The sequence below is a fragment of the Bombina bombina genome, chromosome 4 (assembly GCF_027579735.1).
Source record: "Bombina bombina isolate aBomBom1 chromosome 4, aBomBom1.pri, whole genome shotgun sequence".
Lineage (NCBI taxonomy): Eukaryota > Metazoa > Chordata > Amphibia > Anura > Bombinatoridae > Bombina > Bombina bombina.
In genome coordinates, this window is record NC_069502.1 from 201009325 (window position 1) to 201035920 (window position 26596).

Consider the following 26596-nt stretch of genomic DNA (forward strand, 5'->3'; position numbering starts at 1 on the left):
CATTTATTTTCATGTACAAATCTCATGGTACCAAACTGAAAATCAGTTTTCACCAGTAATTTTTAAACTAATGATTGACCAATGGGCCATCCTACAGCCAGACTCATTTAATAACACCACCGTTGTTAGACAAATTTTTGGTTCGGCCAAATCTTTTGTTCGGAATATTCAAAATACTATGTATTTTGAATATTTGGTGCCCATGCTATTGGGTATTCGTCTCATTTTAAACCAAACAAATACCAACTGTTCGTGAAACATTTATATTTGTTATTGTTGAACAAATGTAAATGTTCCTTTGCTACAGGTGAAAAAGTTCACCTATTGCGTAAAATAATTACCTTTCGAGCGCTGGAGAGCCGCACTAATCTCGATCCTTTATAACAGGGACCCGGGGGCGCTAATAGGAAGCTTAGCACGGCAGCTCCCAGGGCCTGCACTAAAGGAAACTAAACAAAATATATGTCTAATCATTGTTATGTCTATGTTAAGTTCTTATATTGTTCTTCAGCCAGTAAATATCATCTTTGTAGTTAGAATAACTTCTGTTTTATCCTTGAAGAATGATTTCCTGTTGTCTCATAGCCTTAAAAGACACTAACACAAACTTAAAAGAACATTATAAAAATGTATCACATCTGCATAGTAAATACCAACAATAAAGTACTGCCTTGTAAAAGATCTATATGCAAAACAATATATAATATTATATCCACTTTTCTAAAAAATCACTGTGTAGCATGTAGCTGGATAAGACATACTGTTAGCACTGCAGTCTTGTTTGGACAGTGAAAAAATTCCAATTTACTGTTTAAAATCAGACATAATAAAAGATACAATAACATTGCATTGTTTTCCTAAGATACCTAATGTTTCCTTGAGTATATTTGTATTGTCTCTCACTTATAAATGCTGTAAATATATCGGTTTATCATAATATCCCATCCTGAAAGTGATTGACTGGGACATCTGAAATTAACCCATGATATTACGATGATAATATTCCATTTACATATATGTTGTGAATCCAGTCACAGGACTACTTACAGGTTATGGGACTTTTTGGGATTTTAGTATTTATTTATTAGATTGTAATATTATTTTAATTAAGCATTTTAGTATTTTTAAATTTATTGTAAAATTGGTTAACATCAGGCAAACAGTGCCACATATTGCTTAACTTAATTGTTTATATTAGGCTATTCCTACTCTTGTCTACCATTTAGCTGCGCTGCTAGTTGTAGAAATTGAGTTTTGTAAATATATCACTTGACACCATCCAGAACTATTAATTGCCCTTTGCCATCTCCTCACAGCTAAATACAGTTTACCAGTTTTATAGTTCTTTGTTCCTTTCCATCCATGTATGTTAGTATCATTTAATTACCTTCTGTGCTTGTCTCCAACTCTATTTCACCTCCATAAATTCCCTGCCCTCCGACTGTATGAGCTCGGACTCTAAAGATGTATACAGTCCCAGGTTTGAGTCCATCCACAGTCATAGACGTTGAATGTGTTTTCAGTATTGTATAATTTTGATCTTTTTGATACTGTTAAGAAGGATTCAAACACAAAAGCAAATGTCAAACAAAAGACCAAACATTTCAGTATGAAATAAAAAAAAAACCTGTAGCTTTTAAATGTTTAATCTTTTAAAATTATTTTTTTTTCCTCATTAAGATGAAAGAATATCTTTCAGAACATGTAAAAGTATAAACTGGGCTAATTAAAATCATTGTGCATTATTATATGTAGGTCCCTGAATAGTCATTTATTGAAATGCAAATAAAGCAGCATGAATAGCATTGGGAAAACTAGACGTGCATTTCGTTTCGCTCCGAATGGAAATTCGGATGAATTCACCAAATTCAGAGATTCAAATCCATTTGAATATTCAAATCCATTTGAATTTCCAAATTACCCTAGCACCGAAACTAAACTAATCCGAATGCATTTGTAACGAATAAATCCGAATTAGTTCAGATTTATTAGTTACATTCAAATGGCCATGGACTAATCACAATTCAGTATAAAAATTAAATTTAGTGAGATTTAGTGAGATAGAACAGTGAAATAATTCCGTTTGTGTAACTTGGAACCATCTGAATCAACATAACACATTCTTAACTTCCGAATTTACGAATCGAATCCGAAACAAATACATCCGAATACATCCAAATTTATTCAAATCTGAAACAAATACATTCAACCCCTGCTAGCGGCCGAATCTGCAGGGGGCAGCATTGCACCAGCAGTTCACAAGAACATTTATCGATGTGCAGCGGACATGATACGCTACATCATATCATGTCCGCTCGCACAGTATTAAATATACCCCATAGGAACAAGAAATATTGATGGAGAGGCAATGAGGTATAGGTAAGAGAGTAAAGACCAGGTTTCTTTCTGGATGGCATGGAGGCAGTAGGTAGAGAGAGATTGTAACTATGTAGGATGGAAACACAGATGAAAGACATGATGGTTGGTGGCAGAAAGACATGGGGAAGATGAACAGAAAGATTGACTAGGTGGTATGGAGATACAGGGAGATGAAAGAGAGGTAATAACCAGGTGGCAGAGTAACTAAGGGATGAGAAAAAAAAATAGTTACAAGGACGACACATGGAGAATTACTGACCAGTTGGAATGTTGACACAAGGAAGAGATGTGCTTGAAGGGCGGTAAGTAGACATAGGAAATAGGCATAGAATTACAGTCTTAGATGTGTTAATACTCTAGGTCTGGAAGATCCCCTGGAAGATTTGTTAAACACTAAGGGGCATTCTTAAAATGTTGCATTGAGGAAAGGCAAACATAGTGCTTAATACTGTACTATATAATTCTGAGTTTTATTCACTTATACTTCAGATTTTATAGTTCATAAATCACAGTCCAATTAGTAGTGTGATTAATAAAATAAAGAATTGTATTTATTGTTGTGTTCTATGTAAGACCAATGAGGCCATGGGCTTAATTACATTAATAAATATGTGTAATACATTTAATATTTTAAAAGTGTCAAAATACCCCTTCTAGTGATGTGTCTAACTCCCATAACCCCTTATGAACCTGGAGTAATCTGCCCATTAAAGGTGCAGTAAACTACTACCACTCTCTGTGCTAACAAAAAAAACAGTTTTCTAAGCCTTTCGTTTCCTAAAAATAGCTTTAAGTAAGAGGGCTAACAGCTTGCCCATAAATGCAGCTATAAAGGAGCCTCAAAAATCCTTAATGTAAACCTTTTTGTTACTATAGTATGGATCAGTAGCTTAAATGTCTAATTTTGCAATTGCATTGACAATATTTTTGATGTTTATTACAATTTTGCTCTCATTAAGGGCTTGATAATAAAAATCTTGCAGGAATGGAGAGAAATCACACTAAATGTTTGGGAATTGTTTAAAACTTGTATTGTAATGATGTAGGAGTCTCTGTTTGACATAAAGAACACTACATAGCAACATAAACATTTCTCAAGATAAAATTTGTACTTCTAGCAGATTGTGTACAAGTATCTCTGATCTTTTTTTACCTCCTATGTTTCTGTAGAACGTTTCCTATTAACAGGTATAAATGTTATTTTATAGAAAGTCATGTGTTTGCTGTATAGCACTGACCTTTTCATAATAAATAACTTCATACTCCACCAAGCCATCATTGACACTTTTCCAGTCCTTGAAATGCCAAAGTGACACTGTCCTTGCTTTTTCTTTCCCTTTAGGATTACATTCACTTTAAAAAGAATAAAGACAAAGGGAGAATCAGATTTATAGAAAGAATAAGAAAGATCTACTTTTTGCAGTGAATGATGCCATTTTCTATTTGATAGATACCAGCAGAAAAAATAAAATAAGTTAAAAATAAAAAATAATATATATACAGTTGCAAGAAAAAGTATGATGAACCCTTTGGAATGATATGGATTTCTGCACAAATTGGTCATAAAATGTGATCTGATCATCATCTAAGTCACAACAATAGATAATCACAGTCTGCTTAAACTAATAACACACAAAGAATGAACTGTTTGCCATGTTTTTATTGAACACACCATGTAAACATTAACAGTGCAGGTGGAGAAAAGTACTGTGAACCCTTGGATTTAATAACTGGTTGAACCTCTTTGGCAGCAATAACTTCAACCAAACGTTTCCTGTAGTTGCAGATCAGAGGTGCACAACTGGTCAGGAGTAATTCTTGACCATTTCCTCTTTACAGAACTGTTTCAGTTCAGCAATATTCTTGGGATGTCTGGTGTGAATTGCTTTCTTGAGGTCATGCCACAGCATCTCAATTGGGTTGAGGTCAGGACTCTGACTGGGCCACTTCAGAGGGCGTATTTTCTTCTGTTTAAGCCATTCTGTTGTTGATTTACTTCTATGCTTTGGGTCATTGTCCTGTGCAACACCCATCTTCTGTTGAGCGTCAGCTTGGTAGACAGATGGCCTTAAGATCTCCTGCAAAATGTCCTTGATAAAACTTGGGAATTCATTTTTCCTTCGATGATAGCATCCGTCAGGCCCTGACGCAGCAAAGCAGCCCCAAACCATGATGCCCCCACCACCATACTTCACAGTTGGATGAGGTTTTGATGTTGGTGTGCTGTGCCTCTTTTTCGTCAAACATAGTGCTGTGTGTTTCTTCCAAACAACTCAACTTTGGTTCTCATCTGTCCACAGAATATTTTGCCAGTACTGCTGTGGAACATCCAGGTGCTCTTGTGGCAAACTTTAAACGTTGCAGCAATGTTTTGTTTGGACAGCAGTGGCTTCCTCTGTGATATCCTCCCATGAAATCCATTCTTGTTTAGTGTTTTACGTATTGTAGATTCGCTAACAGGGATTGTTAGCATTTGCCAGTGACTTTTGTAAGTCTTTAGCTGACACTCTAGGATTCTTCTTCACCTCATTGAGCAGTCTGCGCTGGTGCTTTGCAGTCATCTTTACAGGACGGCCACTTCTAGGGAGAGTAGCAGCAGTGCTGAACTTTCTCCATTTATAGACAATTTGTCTTACCGTGGACTGATGAACAGCAAGGCTTTTGGAGATACTTTTATAACCCTTTCCAGCTTTATGCAAGTCAACAATTCTTAATCGTAGGTCTTCTGAGAGCTCTTTTGTGCGAGACATCATTCACATCAGGCAATGCCTTTCTGTGAAAAGGCAAACCCAGAAATGGTGGTTTTTTATAGGGCAGGGGCAGCTGTAACCAACACCTCCAATCTCATCTAATTGATTGGAGTCCAGTTGGCTGACATCTCACTCCAAATAGCTCTTGGAGATGTCATTAGTCTAGGGGTTCACATACTTTTTTCCACCTGCACTGTGAATGTTTACTGTGTTCAATAAAAACATGGCAACATTTCATTCTTTGTGTGTTATTAGTTTAAGCAGACTGTGATTGTCTATAGATGATGATCAGATCACATTTTATGACCAATTTGTGCAGAAATCCATATCATTCCAATGGGTTCACATACTTTTTCTTGCAACTGTATATATATAATATATATATATTATATATATATATATATATGTGGTTTGCTCTGTTTAATTACAAACACAAAACTTGAATGTTCAATAATAAGATGTAATAGAACTCTCTCTCTCTCTCTCTCTCTCTCTCTCTATATATATATAATATATATAAATATATATAATATATATATATAATATATATAGATATATAATGTCAATCATGCTTATTGCTTATTTCTCTTCTGGGGAGCACGGCTGAATAGCCGATTAAAGATTTAAGCCGATTTAATCTTGTCTGAAGAAGGCTCAATTAAGAGCCGAAACGTCGACTATGACTACTTATGAGTAAATTCTGATGTATTAAGATTAAGCACCCATCAATTTTTGAAACTAAAAATCCTGTGAGTGCCCTCCTATACAATATATATATATTATATATATATATATACAGTATATATATACATATATATATATTTATATTTAGTGCTGCGAAAGCCCATATTAGCCAGTCTATACATAGTAGTGTGCAGAATTTGTACAATCCTAATGTAGGTGAGCCTTTTATTAGTGCAGGTGCAAAGTCAATTTATCTATCCTCAAAATCATTATACATAAGAATATGCATATTATTACTGTGCTTACAACTGAGCTACCCTTTGGGAGGCCCCAAAAAATATGCACCAGGGCCCTCTGTTAAGTAGGTATATTTCTGTATTTATATATTATTCAAATGTTTCTATAAATAAATGAACAAGTTTTAAAGGGATTTCACTATATAAAGTTGAAAATCAGTAAAGTTACTACCAGATAATACATTTTTGCTTAAAGATAGCAGGTGACACTATTAACCTAGACTGAGCCTTCAGTTTTAAAAACAAATCATACTATTGTGTTATCTCTGCCTGTGGTTATCCTCTGTGAAAGTGGATAACTCAATACTAGAATCTGCCAGTTGAGTAGAATACCAGGAATGATAAGCCTGTTTGTGATATTTAAGGTTGTATTTGGGAAACTGAAGGAACCTCACCTACTTGGCTTGTAGTTATATTGACAGAAATGAATTGCTTAGGACTGGAGCTTAGCTCGGACACACCATTCAAAGCTTCAATGTCAAATGTGTAGTTGGTATAGGGAAGTAGGTCTGTGACAAGCACTCTTGTATGAGTTAGACCAAACTGACGGGGAATATAATGAATGCCACTTCCACATGGAATGCACTTCTGCCCTTCCACTTGGCACCTTCGGCAGTGAATATTGTACGTGATGTCCAGTCTGCCTCCTGTGTCGTCTGGGGGGCTCCATTCCATGATGACGGATGTCTCATTGACAGTTGAAATTGGATTATCTGGAGCAGATGGTGGCTCTTGAAAAAAGAAATAGAGAAGGATTTAGAAGAAGTGACAGAAAATAAGGGAAACCCTATAAGGGGGACAAAGCACATATCTTGGGCATCATCAGTGACACTGTAACTGATGACCTTTAGAGACAGGAACTATTCATCATAAAAGGGCTTTTAGAGAGACACTATTAATCATTCCCTGATAGAAACACAGATTTTATGACAGCCTACTTCTAGAAGCCCAGCTTTTGTCTAATTCATCCAGCAATTGTGAGCATCTTCTCTCATTTATCTTCCTGTCAGGAATGAACCAAAGATTCTGTTATTCGAGAGGCATCACAGAAGGTTCATGTATCAGATCTCCTCTTGAAACAGTTTGGCTCAGGGCCAATGACAAGTATAAGGAGTTAAATTTTATTGATTGTTTTATGTAAAAGAACAATCAAATGTCAAACACCTATAAGCATTTAAAAGCATTTTAAAAATCCATTTATAAAAATGTATAGCAGAAACTTGGCTGGCATCCTATCAAATACATCTTTAACACCAAAGTTATTCTGGGTAAAATCATTTCTAAGAAGATATGGTGCAGTATCTGATTGATTTATAAGCAATACCACCAGTAACAAACACAACACACACACACATATATATATATATATATATAATATATATATATATATATATATATATATATATATATATATATATATATGTATATATAAAGGATATTGACAGTTTGCAATGCTCTTAGAGTAGGAGGATAGTTTTGACCCTGACAGTAGAAATAAGAAGTTAAGGCAACACTTCAAAGTAAATGTAAGTTTAAGATTTTTAAGTCAGGCATTTGAGAGGGAGCACACACCTTGATGAACAGGAATTTTAAAATTTTGAGAAATAAACACTGACTTTGGGCTAGATTACGAGTGTCACGCTTACAGTACATGCAAGCTTTAAGGGGTTTATCGCAGGTGTTTTCACGTGTCAGAACTAGTGTGGGTACTGCGTATTACAATTTCAAAGTTTACGCGTTCGCTCAAGTGCAATTTAATTTAATGTGTATTGGGATTGTGCAACTTCAGGGCTCTGGTTAACTGTTATGCCCCATTTAAAAGTACAGTTTACACTCATAATAACACTATATAATAAAAATTATTTTATAAAGTGCAATCAAAAGTTATAAGGACTCAAAGATATGAGGTCTCAGATGTTAAAAAAAAAGTCTGTAAAGGGCTTTAACTTAGAGATACATAAATATACATGTCTAAAGATATTTATGTATGGTATTTATGTATGAATATGTGTATTATGTATTTACAGACATACATACATATGCAAACAGATAAATATGTATATATATATATATATGTTCATTAGAGCCCTTTACAGTTAATATAATGTGTTCATTAGAGCCCTTTACAGTTAATATAATGTGTTCATTAGAGCCCTTTACAGTTAATATAATGTGTTCATTAGAGCCCTTTACAGTTAATATAATGTGTTCATTAGAGCCCTTTACAGTTAATATAATGTGTTCATTAGAGCCCTTTACAGTTAATATAATGTGTTCATTAGAGCCCTTTACATACATAAACAAACAGATAAATACATATATATATATATATGTGTGTGTGTGTGTTCCTTAGAGCCCTTTACAGTTAATATAATGTGTTCATTAGAGCCCTTTACATACATAAACAAACAGATAAATACATATATATATATATATATATGTGTGTGTGTGTGTTCCTTAGAGCCCTTACAGTTAAGTAGCTGAAAACTTAAAAAAAAACATATTTATGCAATATTCATATTTAATAAAGTCTTTAAAAAAAAAAAGGTATGAGGATCAAATGTCTTTACTATGGGCTATATTACATGTGGAGCACAAACCTTTTTACCAATAGCGCACCCAGTTGTGGACGTATTACAGGTCACAAGTAAAAGTTTTGCACTCTTGCCAGTTGCATCCTCGCTCAAAAGAAGACCGCAAAGTTGCAAAACACAGATTGTATTCCCTCATAGAGGACCGAATTATCAATGTGTTTGCGGACATCGATAAATGCTGACAGCATACGCTGTCGCAATTTATCATTGCACAATCATTCCTTGTGAAATGCTGTGCAATTTCGCCCCCCTGCAGATTTGCGGCAATCGGCTGCTAGCAGGGGGTGTCAATCAACCGATCATATCTAGTCAGGCTGATTGCTGTCTGCCCACCCTCAGAGGTCTTAAGACTCGCTGCTTCTAACTCCTGTTTCCGGGTGAGCCTGAATACTCGCACGGGAAACAGATGCATATGGCTACATTCGTGGATTAATAAATCGGCCCCCCATAGACTTTAATAGAGCCTTTTTTAAACAACAACAAAAATAGCCGCCAGCTAGCGCAAACACGAGCACAGGATTGCAATGAGATATATGTATGTAATTTCTATACATATGTAAAATATGTATTTACTATGTCTGTAAATACATATATACACATATAAATACATATATACATATGTATAGAATTACATGATATATATTTATATACATAAAATATTTTTTACACATGTATTCCTATAAATCCCTATGTAAAAGCACTTTTTTTGTAACACCTGAGATCTCTTAATTGAGCCTTATAGCTTTTATATGCAATTTTTGTTTAAAATGATTTCTTTATTGGATAGTGTTATTACTGAGTGTAACTGCACCTGAAGGCGCGCACGGAAACAGATGCATATGGCTACATTCGTGGATTAATAATCAGCCCCCATAGACTTTAATAGAGCTCTTTTAAACAAAAAAAAAAAATAGCCACCAGCTAGCGCAAACACAAGCACAGGATTTGCAATGAGATATTATGTATGGATTTCTATACATACGTAAATATGTATTTATATGTCTGTAAATACATATATAACACATATAAATACATATATACACATATACACATATAAATAGCATATATAACACATATACACATATATTACAATATACACATATACACATATAAAACATATATACACATATACACATATAAATACATATATACACATATACACATATAAATACATATATACACATATACACATATTAATAAATATTACACATATAAATACATTATATACACATATAAATACATATATACACATATAAATACATATATACCATATGTATAGAAATACATGCATATATGTTTATATACATAAATATTGTTACACATGTATTCCTATGGATCCCTATGTAAAATAACTTTTTTTTGAACACCTGACATCTCCTAATCTGAGCCCTTATAGCTTTTATATGCAATTCTTGTTGTTAAATGATTTCTTAATTGGATAGTGTTATTGATGAGTGTAACTGTACTTTTAAATTTATTTTATGTTTTGTGATACTTTTTTGACTTGTGTAACAGCTAATCAGAGCTCTGAAGTCGAGGTAATGTTTCTAACGTAAATTGCGATATGTGCTCTTGCGGTCACATTAACTATTAACTTGTAATACATGCGAAATTTAACTGGCGTGCAAATGGCCACAAATAATGGATATTTTTCACAAACAATAGCGTGCCACTCGTTATCTAGCCCTATATAAGGAATTGTTTTTCCCCCTATTTAAAGGGACAGAAAGTCAAATTAAAGTTTTATGATTCAGAGAGAGCATGCCATTTTAAACAACATTTCAATGTACTGCTAATGATCTAATTTGCTTTGCTCTCCTTTGTTAAAATGCATACTTAGGTATGCTCGGAAGCAGCAATGCATTACTGGGTTGCTGATTGGTGGCTGCATATATATCGCTTGTATCATTGGCTCACCCAATGCATTCAGCTAGTTCCCAGTAGTGCTTTGCTGCTGCTTCAACAATGATATCAAGATAATGATGCAAATTGATAATAGAAGTTTAAAAATGACATCTGTCAAAATGAGATTCTCTATCTGAATCATTAAAGAAAATTATTGGGATTCATGTCCTTTAAGCAGGATTCCTATATTAATCTCTAACATTTCAACAGATTAATAATGCTTCCTTTAGAATGTTTATAAAAGACATTAGAAACTAAACCATTAGAAACTAAACAATAAAAAAGCTTATACCCTAGGTATGAATTTGCCCAGATGCGACCCATTGTCACAGGCTATAAGCTTCTCATAATGTCATATGTTGTTCAAATCACAGTGCGGATATGCTGTTGCTGTATAGTGTTTCTTTTGCTGAGATTTTTTGAACTCTCTTTGTTGGTTGTTACATTTCCTGCTGCTCGATAGCAGACACATACATTTGTAAAGGTAAGTAACAATTTATCACAATATTATTGATATGATACACAATGGGGTAGATGTATCATACCCCGGGAGGACATGATTCGCTATATCGAATCATGTCCGCCCTGCATCGCTGAATGCTGACACATACCAATATATGTCGGCATTTAACATCGCACAAGCGCTATCCAGGGTGCTGAACCAAAAATGTCCCGGCTCCTTAGCTTACATTCATGCTTTTTCAAATAAAGATAGCAAGAGAACCAAAGAAAAATTAATTATAGGAGTAAATTAGAAAGTTGGTTAAAATTGCATGCCCTTCCTGAATCATGAAAGAACAAATTAGGGTTTAGTGTCCCCTTTAACCTTGCTGGCACCCTGGCGAAAGTTCATTAACGTGGCTGAGAGTGCACTTTTTTGGATATAATTTACAATGCATATTTATATTTCTTCTCCGACTCTCTAAGTAGAAAACATTTTTCTATGTCGCTTCTTCAGTAAAAAGGTTGAACACCCCTAGGTTACAATATTATAATATGCAGAGTCGGAGCACTGCATTAGGAACAGGATTCCTCTTATGAAGATGTTTGTTGAAAAAGCAAATACATAATTCATAGCTATGTACGGGACAAAATCAGCGCTTGTGACGTTATAAAAAACTAAAAAGCCTTGTTTGCTTTTTTTTTTTTTTTAAAGTAACAAAGTGTAAATCCCCTGACAGTCCACCTTCTTCTATATAATCACAAGGGAATGCTTGGTTCCAGTTATATGTAAGTGTTAAGATAAAACCCATCTGCTGATCATTAAAGCCAGAGAAATGTACATGCATTTATATCACTTTTAACTTGCCTTTTATGACACATTGGCAAGTTATTATGCTTTTGCATTACTAAGCAAAGAAATGAGCAGATGGGGATATCTTGGCTGTGAGCTTGATGAATCTCTACTGTATTGATACACAAGCATTACACGATCATATGTCTAGAGGGGTATTCGCAGTATATAACAATAACATGTGCTCAGTTAAGATAAGTTTTGTTTGTATTATGGGTCATTTTGACTGTACATTTAGTTCTTTCATATTTTAGTTTGCGGTGCAAAAATACATTGTTTGCAAAGAGTAAAGAAGCAATTATGTAAAAATCTATAGAAAGCAATTTTAAAGGTGTTACAGAGAAATGTTACAATACATAAGTTTAGCTAAATATTGTTTTGTGGCAGTCTCTAAATTTAAAGGAGCAGATGTTGGGAAAGAAATGACAAAGAGAAGCTCTCAGAATGAATGGCTGAGCTAAATATGAGAAGAATATGATCCGTTTAAGGACAAGATATATAGGGGCCGATTTATCAAGGGCCGAATGGCCCCTGATGCCCCTATTTCCGTGCGAGCCTTCAGGCTCCCCGGAAACAGCAGTTATAAAGCAGAGGTCTTAAGACCGCTGATCCTTAACTGGTCCACTGCCTCTGAGGCTGCGGACATCAATTCTCCAATCCTATAAGATCGAGTTGATTGACACCCCCTGCTAGTGGCCGATTGGCTGCGGATCTGCAGTGGGCGGCATTGCACAAGCAGTTACCAGAAACTGCTTGTGCAATGTTAAATGCCAACAATGTATACTGTCGGCAGTTCAGCGATGTCTGGCGAGCATGATACGCTACAGAGTATCATGTCCGCCAGACATTGGTAAATCGGCCCCCATGGAGAGATGATATAGGGAAAGTTATGGAGTACTCTATTGCAATTGTAACATGGTGTAGTCATTTAAAAGGACTTAAATGTCATGGTTCAGATAGAGCATTCAATTATAAGAGACATTGAATTTATTTCTATTATCAAATTTACTTTGTTCCTTTGCTATGCTTTGTTTTAAAGTATACTTAGGTAGGCTCAGGAACAGCAGTGCAGTACTGGGAGCTAGCTGCTGTTTGGTGGCTGCACATATATGCCTCATGTGTTTAGCTAGCTCCTGGTAGTGCACTGCTGCTACTTCAACAAAGGATGTCAAGAGAATGAAGCAAATTTGATAATATAATTTTAAAATTGTACGCTCTTTCTCAGTCATTAAAGAAAAAATATTGGTTTCACATCCCTTTAAGCAGAATTTGTATATAAACTTTAACATTTATTGCAGCAGTTAGAAGACAGATGCATAATGCTTTCTTTAGAACGTATTGTAAAAGATATCACAACTGTTGGAAGCTATGAAGAACATAAAACAGAGGGGCACCTCATGTGTGTATTAGCATATTCAATGTTGAATGGAAAGAAGTTCAAGCCAAATCAGTACTCACATTTGGTTACGAGTACACTTATGTACTGTTAGAAGCAGGCTACTGAGAAACGCGCCGTACAGATAGGGAATCAGTACTCACATTTGGTTACGAGTACACTTATGTACTGTTAGAAGCAGGCTAGTGAGAAACGCGTCGCACAGATAGGGAGAATCAGTATTCACATTTGGTGCGAGTATACTTATGTACTGTTAGAAGCAGGCTAGTGAGAAATGCGTCGCACAGATAGGGAATCAGTACTCACATTTGGTTACGAGTACACTTATGTACTGTTAGAAGCAGGCCTAGTGAGAAACGCATCGCACAGATAGGGAATCAGTACTCACATTTGGTATGAGTACACTTATGTTCTGTTAGAAAGCAGGCTAGTAAGAAAACGCATCGCACAGATAGGGAATCAGTACTCACATTTGGTACGAGTACACATTATGTACTGTTAGAAGCAGGCTAGTGAGAAACGTGTCACACAGATAGGGGTACATATTGCCCTCTATATCCAATGCTTGCTATTGCTTTTCAGTTGTTTTTAATAAACAAGTTGTTTTATCACAAGCATTGAGAAGCACCTTTTTGTGAGTGGTATAGCCATCACTCACATTCAACCTGAACACCATGGAGTGGCCCTCCTGCTTAGTGGGTTGGACTGCACCTGTACAACCAGCTGTACTCCTGGGTCTGAGATAAGGTTAGCTGGTACAACCCTTAGTTACTAGCCTGCTTCTACCAGTACATAAGTGTACTCGTAACCAATGTGAGTACTGATTCCCTATCTGTACGACGCGTTTCTCACTAGCCTGCTTTCTAACAGTACATAAGTGTACTCGTACCAAATGTGAGTACTCGATTCCCTATCTGTACGACACGTTTCTCAGTAGCCTGCTTCTACCAGTACATAAGTGTACTCGTACCAAATGTGTGTACTGATTTGGCTTGAACTTCTTTCCATTCGACATTGAATATGCTGATACACACACTGAGGCGCCCCTCTCTTTATGTGTTCTTCATAGTTACACTCGGATACGTCTGTGAGGAGGAAATCAGCCGTCTGCATTTTGTATTCCAGCCGGATGTCATGAACAGTACCTAACATAATGTATCTATTGGGACTTTACTCCTATTACCATTTCTGGCTTATGGTTTGATATATATATTTTTATCTACACGCAAATGTGCTCTGGTATTACAAGTAAGGTGCAATCGCGTTCCTATTGTACAGAAGCATCGGGCTCACGAGAGCACGCTTCTTTAGGCTCCAATGGGAGCCTAATTCTCATACTGTCAGACATGGCATGAGAACTAGCGCAGTGAAAGGGGGTAAATCACGCAGCGATAGGCAGCAAATATAAATATATATGAATATACAGTATACATATGTATTTATGTGTTTGTATTTGTATATACACATTTTGACACATAAATATATGTATATAAGCATATATATTTACGGAAATAACACAGTCCCCATAGACCGCAATCTAAAAGTACTTTTTAGTTTGACGTTTTTTTTCTAACACCCGTCAATTTAACCCCTTATAACTGCTCCATAACTTGTCTGCTGCCTCTGAGGCTGCGGTCTTCAATCCGCCCGATCCTATACGATCGGGCTGATTGACACCGCCTGCTAGAGGCCGATTGGCCATGAATCTGCAGGGGGTGGCATTGCACAAGCAGTTCTGGTGAACTGCTTGTGCAATGACAAATGCCGACAGCGTATGCTGTCCTGCATTTATCGATGTGCGGCGGACATGATACACTACTTCGTATCATATCTGTCCGTACTTTAGTAATCTCCCCCCTATGTCATTCAAATCACATCTTAAGTCTAGAAATGCTAGATATCCTGTATATCACTATCTAATATACAGATTTTTTGCTGATATTTTCTAAACTCTCTCTTTTCGGCGTGTTGTTACTGTTATCAGAATTTGGAGCCAAATCAGGCGCATACAGTTAGCAAAATAATTGCTTATTTAAAGGTTGTTAAAGGGACATAAACCTAAAAAACATAATTATGCTTACCTGATAAATCCTTTCTTCTGTAGAGTGATCAGTCCACGGGTCATCATTACTTGTGGGATTTAACTGCTCCCCTACAGGAAGTGCAAGAGGATTCACCAGCAGAGTTGCTATATAGCTCCTCCCCCTCTAACGTCACCTCCAGTCATTCGACCAAGGACCAACGAAAAGGAGAAGCCAAGGGTGTTGTGGTGACTGGAGTAAATAATTTAAAAAATATTTACCTGCCTTAAAAAACAGGGCAGGCGTGGACTGATCACACTACAGAAGAAAGGAATTTATCAGGTAAGCATAAATTATGTTTTCTTCTAGCTTAAGTGTGATCAGTCCACGGGTCATCATTACTTGTGGGATACCAATACCAAAGCAAAAGTACACGGATGACGGAGGGATAGGCAGGCTCTTTATACAGAAGGAACCACTGCCCTGAAGAACCTTTCTCCCAAAAATAGGCCTACGAGGAAGCCAAAAGTGTCAAATTTGTAAAATTTGGAAAAGTATGAAGCGAAGGACCAAGTTGCAGCCTTGCAAATCTGTTCAACAGAGGCCTCATTCTTAAAGGCCCAAGTGGAAGCCACAGCTCTAGTGGAATGAGCTGTAATTCTTTCAGGAGGCTGCTGTCCAGCAGTCTCATAAGCTAACGAATTATGCTACGAAGCCAAAAAGAGGAGAGAGGTAGCAGAAGCTTTTTGACCTCTCCTCTGACAGAGTAAACGACAAACAGGGAAGACGTTTGTCGAAATCTTTATGTTGCCTGTAAATAAAATTTAAGGGCACGAACTACATCCAGATTGTGCAAAAGACGTTCCTTCCTCGAAGAAGGATTTGGGCACAAGGATGGAACAACAATCTCCTGATTGATATTCCTGTTAGTGACTACCTTAGGTAAGAACCCAGGTTAGTACGCAGAACTACCTTATCCGAGTGAAAAATCAAATAAGGAGAATCACAATGTAAGGCTGATAACTCAGAGACTCTTCGAGCCGAGGAAATAGCCATTAAAAATAGAACTTTCCAAGATAACAACTTTATATCAATGGAATGAAAGGGGTTCAAACGGAACACCCTGTAAAACGTTAAGAACAAGGTTTAAACCTCCATGGTGGAGCCACAGCTTTAAACACAGGTTTAATCCTGGCCAAAGCCTGACAAAAGCTCTGAACGTCTGAACTTCTGACAGACGCTTGTGTAACAGAATGGACAGAGCTGAGATCTGTTCCCTTTAAGGAACTAGCGGATAACCCCTTTTCTAAACTTCTTGTAGAAAAGACAATATCCTAGGAATCCTAACCTTACTCCAAGAGTAACCTTTGGATTCGCACCAATATAGGTATTTACGCCATATTTTATGGTAAATCTTTCTGGTAAACAGGCTTCACTAGCCTGTATTAAGGACTCAATAACTGACTCAGAAAAACCACGCTTTGATAAGATCAAGCTGTTCAATTCCAAGCAGTCAGCTTCAGAGAAGTTAGATTTTGATGTTTGAAAGGACCCTGAATCAGAAGGTCCTGTCTCAGAGGTAACGACCAAGGTGGAAGAATGACATGTCCACCAGATCTGTATACCAAGTCCTGCGTGGCCATGCAGGCGCTATTAGAATCACTGATGCTTTCTCCTGTTTGATTCTGGCAATCAATCGAGGAAGCATCGGGAAAGGTGGGAAACACATAAGCCATCCTGAAGGTCCATGGTGCTGTCAAGGAATCTATCAGGACCGCTCCCGGATCCCTGGATCTGGACCCGTAGCGCGAAGCTTGGCGTTCTGTCGAGACGCCATGAGATCTATCTCTGGTTTGCCCCAACGTCGAAGTATTTGGGCAACGACCTCTGGATGAAGTTCCCACTCCCCCGGATGAAAAGTCTGACGACTTAAGAAATCCGCCTCCCAGTTCTACACTCCCGGGATGTGGATTGCAGGACAGGTGGCAAGAGTGAGACTCTGCCCAGCGAATTATCTGCGATCCTTCCATCATTGCTAGGGAGCTTCTTGTCCCTCCCTGATGGTTGATAAAGCTACAGTCGTGATGTTGTCCGACCTGGAACCTGAATGAACCCCGAGTTGTTAACTGGGGCCAAGCCAGAAGAGCATTGAGGACTGCTCTCAAATTCCAGAATGTTTATTGGAAAGAAGACTCTCTCTGATTCCATAGTCCCTGAGCCTTCAGAGAAATTCCAGACAGCGCCCCAACCTAGTAGGTTACAATTGACCAGTCTGGCCTGCTGAATGGCATTCCCCTGACAGATGTGGCCGATAAAGCCACCATAGAAGAGAATTTCTGGTCTCTTGATTCAGATTTAGAGTGGAATGAAGGACACCGGCATGCATTTTGAAGTTTTGTTAACCTGTCCTCTGTCAGGTAAATCTTCATTTCTACAGAATCTATCAGAGTCCCCAGGAAGGGAACTCTTGTGAGTGGAAAGAGAGAACTTTTCTCTTCGTTCACTTTCCATCCATGCGACCTTAGAAATGCCGCAGTACTATCTCTGTATGAGATTTGGCAGTTTGAAAGCTTGAAGCTTGTATCAGTATGTCGTCTATGTACGGAGCTACTGAAATTCCTCGCGGTCTTAGTACCCGCCTGAAGAGTGCCCAGAACCTTTGTGAAGATTATTGGAGCCGTAGCCAGTCCGAATGGATGAGCTACAAACTGGTAATGCCCTGTCTAAAAAAGGCAAACCTTAGATACCGGTATGACTTTTGTGAATCGGTATGTGAAGGTAAGCATCCTTTAAATCCACTGTGGTCATGTACTGACCCTCTTGGATCATGGGCAAAATTGTTCGAATAGTTTCATCTTGAACGATGGAACTCTTAGGAATTTGTTTAGGATCTTTAAATCCAAGATTGGCCCTGAAGGTTCCCTCTTTTTGGGATCTACAAACAGATTTGAGTTAAAACCCTTGTCCTTGTTCCAACCGCGGAACTCGGATGGATCACTCCCATTAATAAAAGATCTTGTACGCAGCGTAGAAACGCTTCCTTCTTGTTAGGTTTGTTGACAACCTTGACAGATGAAATCTCCCTCTTGGGGGAGAGGATTTGAAGTCCAGAGGTATCCCTGAGATATGATCTCTAACGCCCAGGGATCCTGAACATCTCTTGCCCAAGCCTGGGCGAGGAGGGGAAAGTCTGCCCCCCACTAGATCCGGGTCCCGGATCGGGGGCCCTCAATTCATGCTGTCTTAGGGGCAGCAGCAGGTTTTCTGGCCTGTTTGCCCCTGTTCCAGGACTGGTTAGGTTTCCAGCCCTTGTCTGTAGCGTGCAACAGCTCCTTCCTGTTTTGGTGCAGAGGAAGTTGATGCTGCTCCTGCTTTGAAATTACGAAAGGAACGAAAATTGGACTGTCTAGCCTTGGCTTTGGGCCTTGTCCTGAGGCAGGGCATGACCTTTACCTCCTGTAATGTCAGCAATAATCTCTTTCAAGACCGGGCCCCGAATAAGGTCTGCCCTTTGAAAGGAATATTAAGCAAATTTAGATTTAGACGTAACATCAGCTGACCAGGATTTCAGCCACAGAGCTCTGCGTGCCTGAATGGCGAATCCTGAATTTTTAGCCGCAAGTTTAGTTAATGTACTACGGCATCTGAAATAATATGAATTAGTCTAACTTAAGGAATTTAAGTTTGTGTGTGATGTCATCTAGGGTGGATGATTGAAGTGTCTCGTCCAGAGACTCAAACCAAAATGCGGCTGCAGCCGTGACAGGCGCAATACATGCCAAGAGGTTGCAATATAAACCCTTGTTTGAACAAACATTTTCTTTAAGGTAACCCTCTAATTTTTTATCCCATTGGATCTGAAAAAGCACAGCTATCATCCACTGGGATAGTGGTACGCTTAGCTAAAGTAGAACTGCTTCCCTCCCACCTTAGGGACCATTTGCCATAAGTCCCGTGTGGCGGCGTCTATTGGAAACATTTTTTCTGAATATAGGAGGGGGTGAGAAAGGCACACCGGGTCTATCCCACTCCTTAGTAACAATGTCAGTAAGTCTCTTATGTATATGAAAAACGTCAGTACTCGTCCGGTACCGCCCCAGGGATCCCTGAACATCTCTTGCCCAAGCCTGGGCGAGGAGGGAAAGTCTGCCCCCCAATAGATACCGGTCCCCGGATCGGGGGCCCTCAATTCATGCTGTCTTAGGGCAGCAGCAGGTTTTCTGGCTGTTTGCCCCTGTTCCAGGACTGTTAGGTTTCCAGCCTTGTCTGTAGCGAGCAACAGCTCCTTCCTGTTTTGGTGCAGAGGAAGTTGATGCTGCTCCTGCTTTGAAATTACGAAAGGAACGAAAATTGGACTGTCTAGCCGTGGCTTTGGCCTTGTCCTGTGGCAGGGCATGACCATTACCTCCTGTAATGTCAGCAATAATCTCTTTCAAGCCGGGGCCCGAATAAGGTCTGCCCTTTGAAAGGAATATTAAGCATTTTAGATTTAGACGTAACATCAGCTGACCAGGATTTCAGCCACAGAGCTCTGCGTGCCTGAATGGCGAATCCTGGAATTTTTAGCCGCAAGTTTAGTTAAATGTACTACGGCATCTGAAATAAATGATTAGCTAACTTAAGGAATTTAAGTTTGTGTGTGATGTCATCTAGTGTGGATGATTGAAGTGTCTCTTCCAGAGACTCAAACCAAAATGCTGCTGCAGCCCGTGACAGGCGCAATACATGCAGAGGTTGCAATATAAACCCTTGTTGAACAAACATTTTCTTAAAGGTAACCCTCTAATTTTTTATCCATTGGATCTGAAAAGCACAGCTATCCTCCACTGGGATAGTGGTACGCTTAGCTAAAGTAGAAACTGCTCCCTCCACCTTAGGGACCATTTGCCATAAGTCCGTGTGGCAGGGCGTCTATTGGAAACATTTTTCTGAATATAGGAGGCGGGGGTGAGAAAGGCACACCGGGTCTATCCCACTCCTTAGTAACAATGTCTGTAAGTCTCTTAGGTATAGGAAAAACGTCAGTACTCGTCGGTACCGCAAAAAATTTATCCAACCTACACATTTTTTATGGGATTGCAACTGTGTTACAATCATTCAGAGCCGCTAATACCTCCCCCTACGTAACACACGGAGGTTCTCAAGCTTAAATTTAAATTTGAAATGTCTGAGTCCAGTTTATTTGGATCAGAACCGTCACCCACAGAATGAAGCTCTCCGTCTTCACGTTCTGCACACTGTGACGCAGTATCAGACAGGGCCCTTGCATTATCAGCGCACTCTGTTTCTCATCCCAGAGTGATCACGTTTACCTCTTAGTTCTGGTAGTTTAGCCAAAACTTCAGTCATAACAGTAGCCATATCTTGTAATGTGATTTGTAATGGCCGCCCAGATGCACTCGGCGCTACAACTATATCACGCACCTCCTGAGCGGGGAGATGCAGGTACTGACACGTGAGGCGAGTTAGTCGGCATAACTCTCCCCTCGTTGTTTGGGTGAAATATGTTCAATTTGTACAGATTGACTGTTTTTTAAAGTAGCATCAATACATTTAGTACATAAATTTCTATTGGGCTCCACTTTGGCATTAACACATATAGCACAGAGATATTCCTCTGAATCAGACATGTTTAACCACACTAGCAACTAAACAGCAACTTGGAATACTTTTCAAAGTAATTTTACAAATAATATGAAACGAACTGTGCCTTTAAGAAGCACAGAAAAATATTATAACAGATAAAATAAATTAAGTTATATCATCAATCTTTGTCAGAATATACAGTTTTAGCAAAGGATTGTTCCCCTCAGCAATGATAACTAACCCAGGCAGCAGAAAAAAATACACAAATAAACGTTTTTTATATCACAGTCAATACAATCAGCACAGCTCTGCTGTAATGATTACTTCCCTCAAAAAAGGCTTTGGAGATCCCTGAACTCTGTAGAGATGAACCGATCATGCAGGAAGAAATGAACCTCTGACTGAGTTTTTCTGATGCTTAGAAAAAGCGCCAAAAATCGCCCCTCCCCCACACACATAACAGTGAGAGGGATCAGTGAACTGCTCTAATTTAAATCAAAACTATTGCCAAGTGGAAAAATAGTGCCCACAACATTTTTTCACCCAGTACCTCAGAGAAAAAAACGTTTTTACAATGCCAGCAAAAAAAAAAAAGTTTTACCTCAATAATTAATTGTCATTTAAAACCTAGTGCAAGTCCCTGCAAAATAGGATAAGTCTATGTATACAGTTTAAAAGCCAGAGAAGTACCATTTCCCAGAAAACTGAAGTGTAAAATATACATACATGACAGCCTGATATCAGCTACATCTACTGCATTCAAGGCTGAGTTTACATTATAACGGTATGGCAGGATTTTCTCATCAATTCCATGTCAGAAAATAATAAACTGCTACATACCTCTTTGCAGATTAATCTGCCTGCTGTCCCCTGATCTGAAGTTTACCTCTCCTCAGATGGCCGAGAAACAGCAATATGATCTTAACTACTCCGGCTAAAATCATAGAAAAACTCAGGTAGATTCTTCTTCAAATTCTACCAGAGAAGGAATAACACACTCCGGTGCTATTATAAAATAACAAACTTTTGATTGAAGATATAAAAACTAAATATATCACCATAGTCCTCTCACACATCCTATCTAGTCGTTGGGTGCAAGAGAATGACTGGAGGTGACGTAGAGGGGAGGAGCTATATAGCAACTCTGCTGGGTGAATCCTCTTGCACTTCCTGTAGGGGAGCAGTTAATATCCCACAAGTAATGATGACCCGTGGACTGATCACACTTAACAGAAGAAATCTGATTGGTGACTATACACAAACATCTCTTGTCATTCGCTCACCAGATTTTTTTTTGCTGGGCCCCAGTAGTGCACTGTTGATCTGGAGCTGAATTTAAAGGGACATACAATCCTCACATGTTCTTTCATGATTCAGAGAGTACAATTTAAAAAGCTTTCCAAAGTGCTTCTGTTATCAAATTTGCTTCAGTCTCTTGGTATCTTTTATAGAAGCATCACTGCACTACTGAGAGCTAGCTGAACACACTAGATTAGCCTATGACAACAAAAATATAAGTGCAGCCTGTTCCCAGTAGTGCATTGCTGCCCCTGAGCGTAACTAGGTATGCTTTTCAACAAAGGATACCAACAGAAAAAAACATTAGATCATAAAAGTAAATTAGAAAGTTATTTTAAAATGTCATGTTCTATCTGAATCATAAAATAATTTTTTAGAGTTTCATGTCCCTTTAAACACAAAACTATTTGCAAGCGATAGCACAATAATTAAAAGCATATCTAACATTATTATTAGGGGTTTACTTTCATGCGTGATATAGAAGGAAGCAATTTGTTGTAAAACATTGTATTGTGGCAGTCTCTAGCAGTTTAGCAAGTTTTATCCACATATCAGACGCTAATCCTAACGTTCAGATTTTTATTTGTGAAATTTACAGGTTCACAACATTATGATTGTTATGTTTTGAATGACTACAATGCAGCCACAACATCATCAGTAAGGCAATGATGGTAGAGGGAATGGATGAGATTAGGGAAGGGACTGCATGGAGTAGTGATAATGTCAAATTGGGATCATTTGAGGAGGTACAGAAAATTAAATGAAATAATCACATTATGAAACCAGCACTGTTCACGGCTGCTAGCATCTTTTTTGAATAATTCATTATGGTGTGATAATATTGTACACAGGAATATAAAGGACGGCACAGCCCTTTCATACTACCATGAAGTAGCTGCTACAAAGCAATGTTAAAAAAAAAAACTGAGTAGTGCCGATTTCTGCCCGAACATGAAAGCTGATTAGTAAATATGTCCTATGCACTGTGCATGGAACATACCTGTCAATCAGAGCCACATGCAAGTACTAGGGGCACATTAAATTTTGCACAATGTCTTGCAACAGTATGCTGGGGCTGTGCAGTGGTCTTCCTTTAGCTGTGAACTAATGAGCTTACGTGCACATGGTGTAGACTTGGGGTCAGAGGGCGCCCTATAGAAGTCCTTTTCACATGTGCATTCGGGGGAGCTGTCCTGCAGAGTGAAGCTGTTGGGGGGGCATTTCATGCAGTAGCTGTCAGTCAGTAAAGCTCGGTAATACCCTGGCTTGCAGGCTGGAACAAAGAAAGAGAGAGAAGATAGTAAATCAGAGAGTTAATTGCAGGTAAAACAATATAAGGGTTAAACCATGTCAGATTCTTGTGAACAATGAACACATTTAGAAACCTGAGTAAGAGTTGTCTAAACAATAGATCGGGGTCCAAAATTATCTACCAATCTACTTACTGTTCAAACTCTACCATCCTTATTTGCAAAACAAGGATATTTTCTTTTTTTTTGTAGCTTGCTCATTTCTACTTCTCTTGATAAATTTATATTGGTAGATAAGTGACACTTATAAATTAATACAATTTGGAGCTTTGTTTATACATAAATACATATTTTGTTTCAACTAATATAAAATTGTTTACTGACCATGCAAGTATATATTTGTATATACATATTTACACATATTAAAACATAACTACACATGTATAACCATATACACATATATAGACATGTATACATACACGCATACATAGGGGCCTATCTATCAAGCTCCGAACGGAGCTTGATGCCCCGTGTTTCTGGCGAGTTTTCAGACTCGCCAGTAACAGCAGTTATGAAGCAGCGTTCACAAAGACCGCTGCTCCATAACCTGTCCGCCTGCTCTGAGCAGGCGGACAGACATCGCCGGAAATCAACCCAATCGAGTACGATCGGGTTGATTGACACCCCCCTGCTGGCGGCCCATTGGCCGCGAGTCTGCAGGGGGCGGCATTGCACCAGGCAGCTCTTGTGAGCTGCTGGCGCAATGCTGAATACGGAGAGCGTAGACCTTGATAAATAGAGGCCATATGCTTGACATAGATATACATTGGAGTCCTTTCCATTCAAACACCTTGCCATATCCATGTCCCTTTTTAACCATTTTTAAAACCTTTTTATTACTATTTAAATTAAAAAAAATATCAAAAAGTGTAATTTAAAATGTTTTGTGATCAATGTTTTTTAAAATCTAACACTTGTACTTCACATCTCATGCTAAATATTCTAGTGCAGTTCTGCTTTGCTCGAGTGCAAACCTATAACTTTTACCGTTGTAAGAGCGCAAGTCAGTGCGTTCACAATCTCCATTGAAAGTATAGGTAGCGCAAAAGCGATGTTGGCTGTGCTAACCCTTCTCTGGTAAAATAGATTTACCATGGACTTGTAATATCACATCACGCACTAATGTTAGTGCAGTCCAGAGATACTGTGTATTACGACTCGCTGTATCATTAGTGTGCAACTTGTAACGTAACTTGTAATGAGATCTCACCAAAGATGCATGTAAGTCAAAATATTTTAAAGTTATTATACATGGTGGATATATATTTATTTTTGTCTAAACAGGCATTTGTGTTTGGAGAGTTAATTTTTCTTTTACATATTGCAGCCCTGACACATGACTTAGATACAGAGAAACTGCATCAATAAAACATTGTCTCCTTCTGCTTAATTTCACTGCAGATCAAGGAAAGCTTTGTACTGCAAACTTCAGCTCACAAGAAGAATTGAGGAAAGGGTGAGGGTTGTACTATGAAAGGATGACATGCACAGATAAGAGAGAAATGCATGCATACACTGAACAAAGAGAAAAGGTGGTTTGCCAGCAAGAGTTAAATCTGTTCACAAAGAAGGGGGTACAAATCTGGGGGCTGGTGAAATTTTAATATGTTGGGTTTAGACATTTCGATGTTTATCATAGAAACAATGGTCTATGCTGGTGTAAAAGTGTTCTATGCAGAATGCAGGGGCTCCTTTTAAAGTCAAATAAAGCAGCAGATTATTTAATATTGCATAGTACATATAAATGTATAAATAATATATATTAAATCAATAATATTTTCATTTATACAGGCTGACTTGAGTCTGTCTGGTGTCACTGTAAGAGGCATTGTCACACAATAGCAGGGAGCAGAGAGGTCTCCAATAGTTTTACTATGTGCAGAGAGTCTGTCTGCATCACTCTGAGATCAGAGGTCTGATTAAATCAGATCAATGTCTGAAAGATATTTTTGGTCATCATCCTGTGTCCTCCTAGAACATGAAATTTATATGTGCCAAACAATCAGCAATTCCAATTGTCATCTGCTGAATCATGGTTAGGGTTATTAGAAGAAGCATAAAAGCGCCTCCAGCTGCAGACCCCACCACAACCATCTTCAGAGGCATAAAACTAAGACTTCTCTAGCCCCAGGCTCCCATAAATGTGGCAATTGCAGTACTTGCAAACATATCAAATCAGAATATATTACTGATAGATTTAACAAAAGACATTACATCAGCAGATGCATCAGCTGTCAAACAGTGGGAGTCATACACATCTTGAGATGTAAATGTGATAAAATTTACGTCGGTATGACGACTCGTAAGCTAAGGGTTAGAGTAATGGAACACCTTCGTAATATAAGAAATGCACAGAAAGATAAACAAGATGGCAAAACTTTAACCAGTGTTGCTCTAGATTTTTTACGCTACCACACCTCCAATGAAGAAGAATTATTATGCCAAGACATAGAGAAAGTAAGTCTTGGAATTAGAGGAGGTAATCTTGTAAAAACTTTATTAAAAACAGAAAGTAGATGGATCTACCTACTAAATACAGTCCAACCCTATGGACTTAATGAAAATAATAATTATTATGAACACCTTTAAGAAAAAGTCACAATTGAGGATTATATAAGCCAAATCAAAACTAACCAGAGGATTCTATATTCTATTAGAGTATATACAATATCCTTGATAATATCAGAGTATATACAATGCAATTCTACAGATAAAGGATACTGTCAAAATTATCATATTGAATACACATAGATAAACACATTTAAATTATTTGTGATATGATAAGGGTTTTCTAGAAGAGAACTGATTACACTTTTACATGCACCATAATCTCCACAACACTATTTAAATAATTGATTTTTGCCCCATATTAAACTCGATTTTGTTTAAAAAATAATACATACTTTACTATGATTATTCAGCAGTTTCACTATAGGTAATAATATTAACAATTACATATTGATCCACAATATGGCACAACTCCTTCTTCACCCTCTCACACAATTTAAAATTCAATCACAGTATTTTTATTTTTAATTTATTGTTGGTTAGTTTGTGTCACTGGATTTCTACAAACTTTCAC

The 26596-nt window shown here is 37.9% G+C and overlaps 1 protein-coding gene across 1 annotated transcript in view; it reads right to left on the bottom strand.

Annotated features, from left to right (window-relative positions):
* The window catches only part of LOC128656073 (ephrin type-A receptor 3-like), a 325679-nt gene that overhangs the window by 121173 nt on the left and 177910 nt on the right, over positions 1 to 26596 (bottom strand). Inside the window, 6 exon segments of the mRNA XM_053709749.1 lie at positions 1388 to 1550; positions 3618 to 3662; positions 3664 to 3715; positions 4138 to 4153; positions 6505 to 6840; positions 23322 to 23477. Of these exon segments, the coding sequence (XP_053565724.1) occupies positions 1388 to 1550; positions 3618 to 3662; positions 3664 to 3715; positions 4138 to 4153; positions 6505 to 6840; positions 23322 to 23477 (768 nt within the window).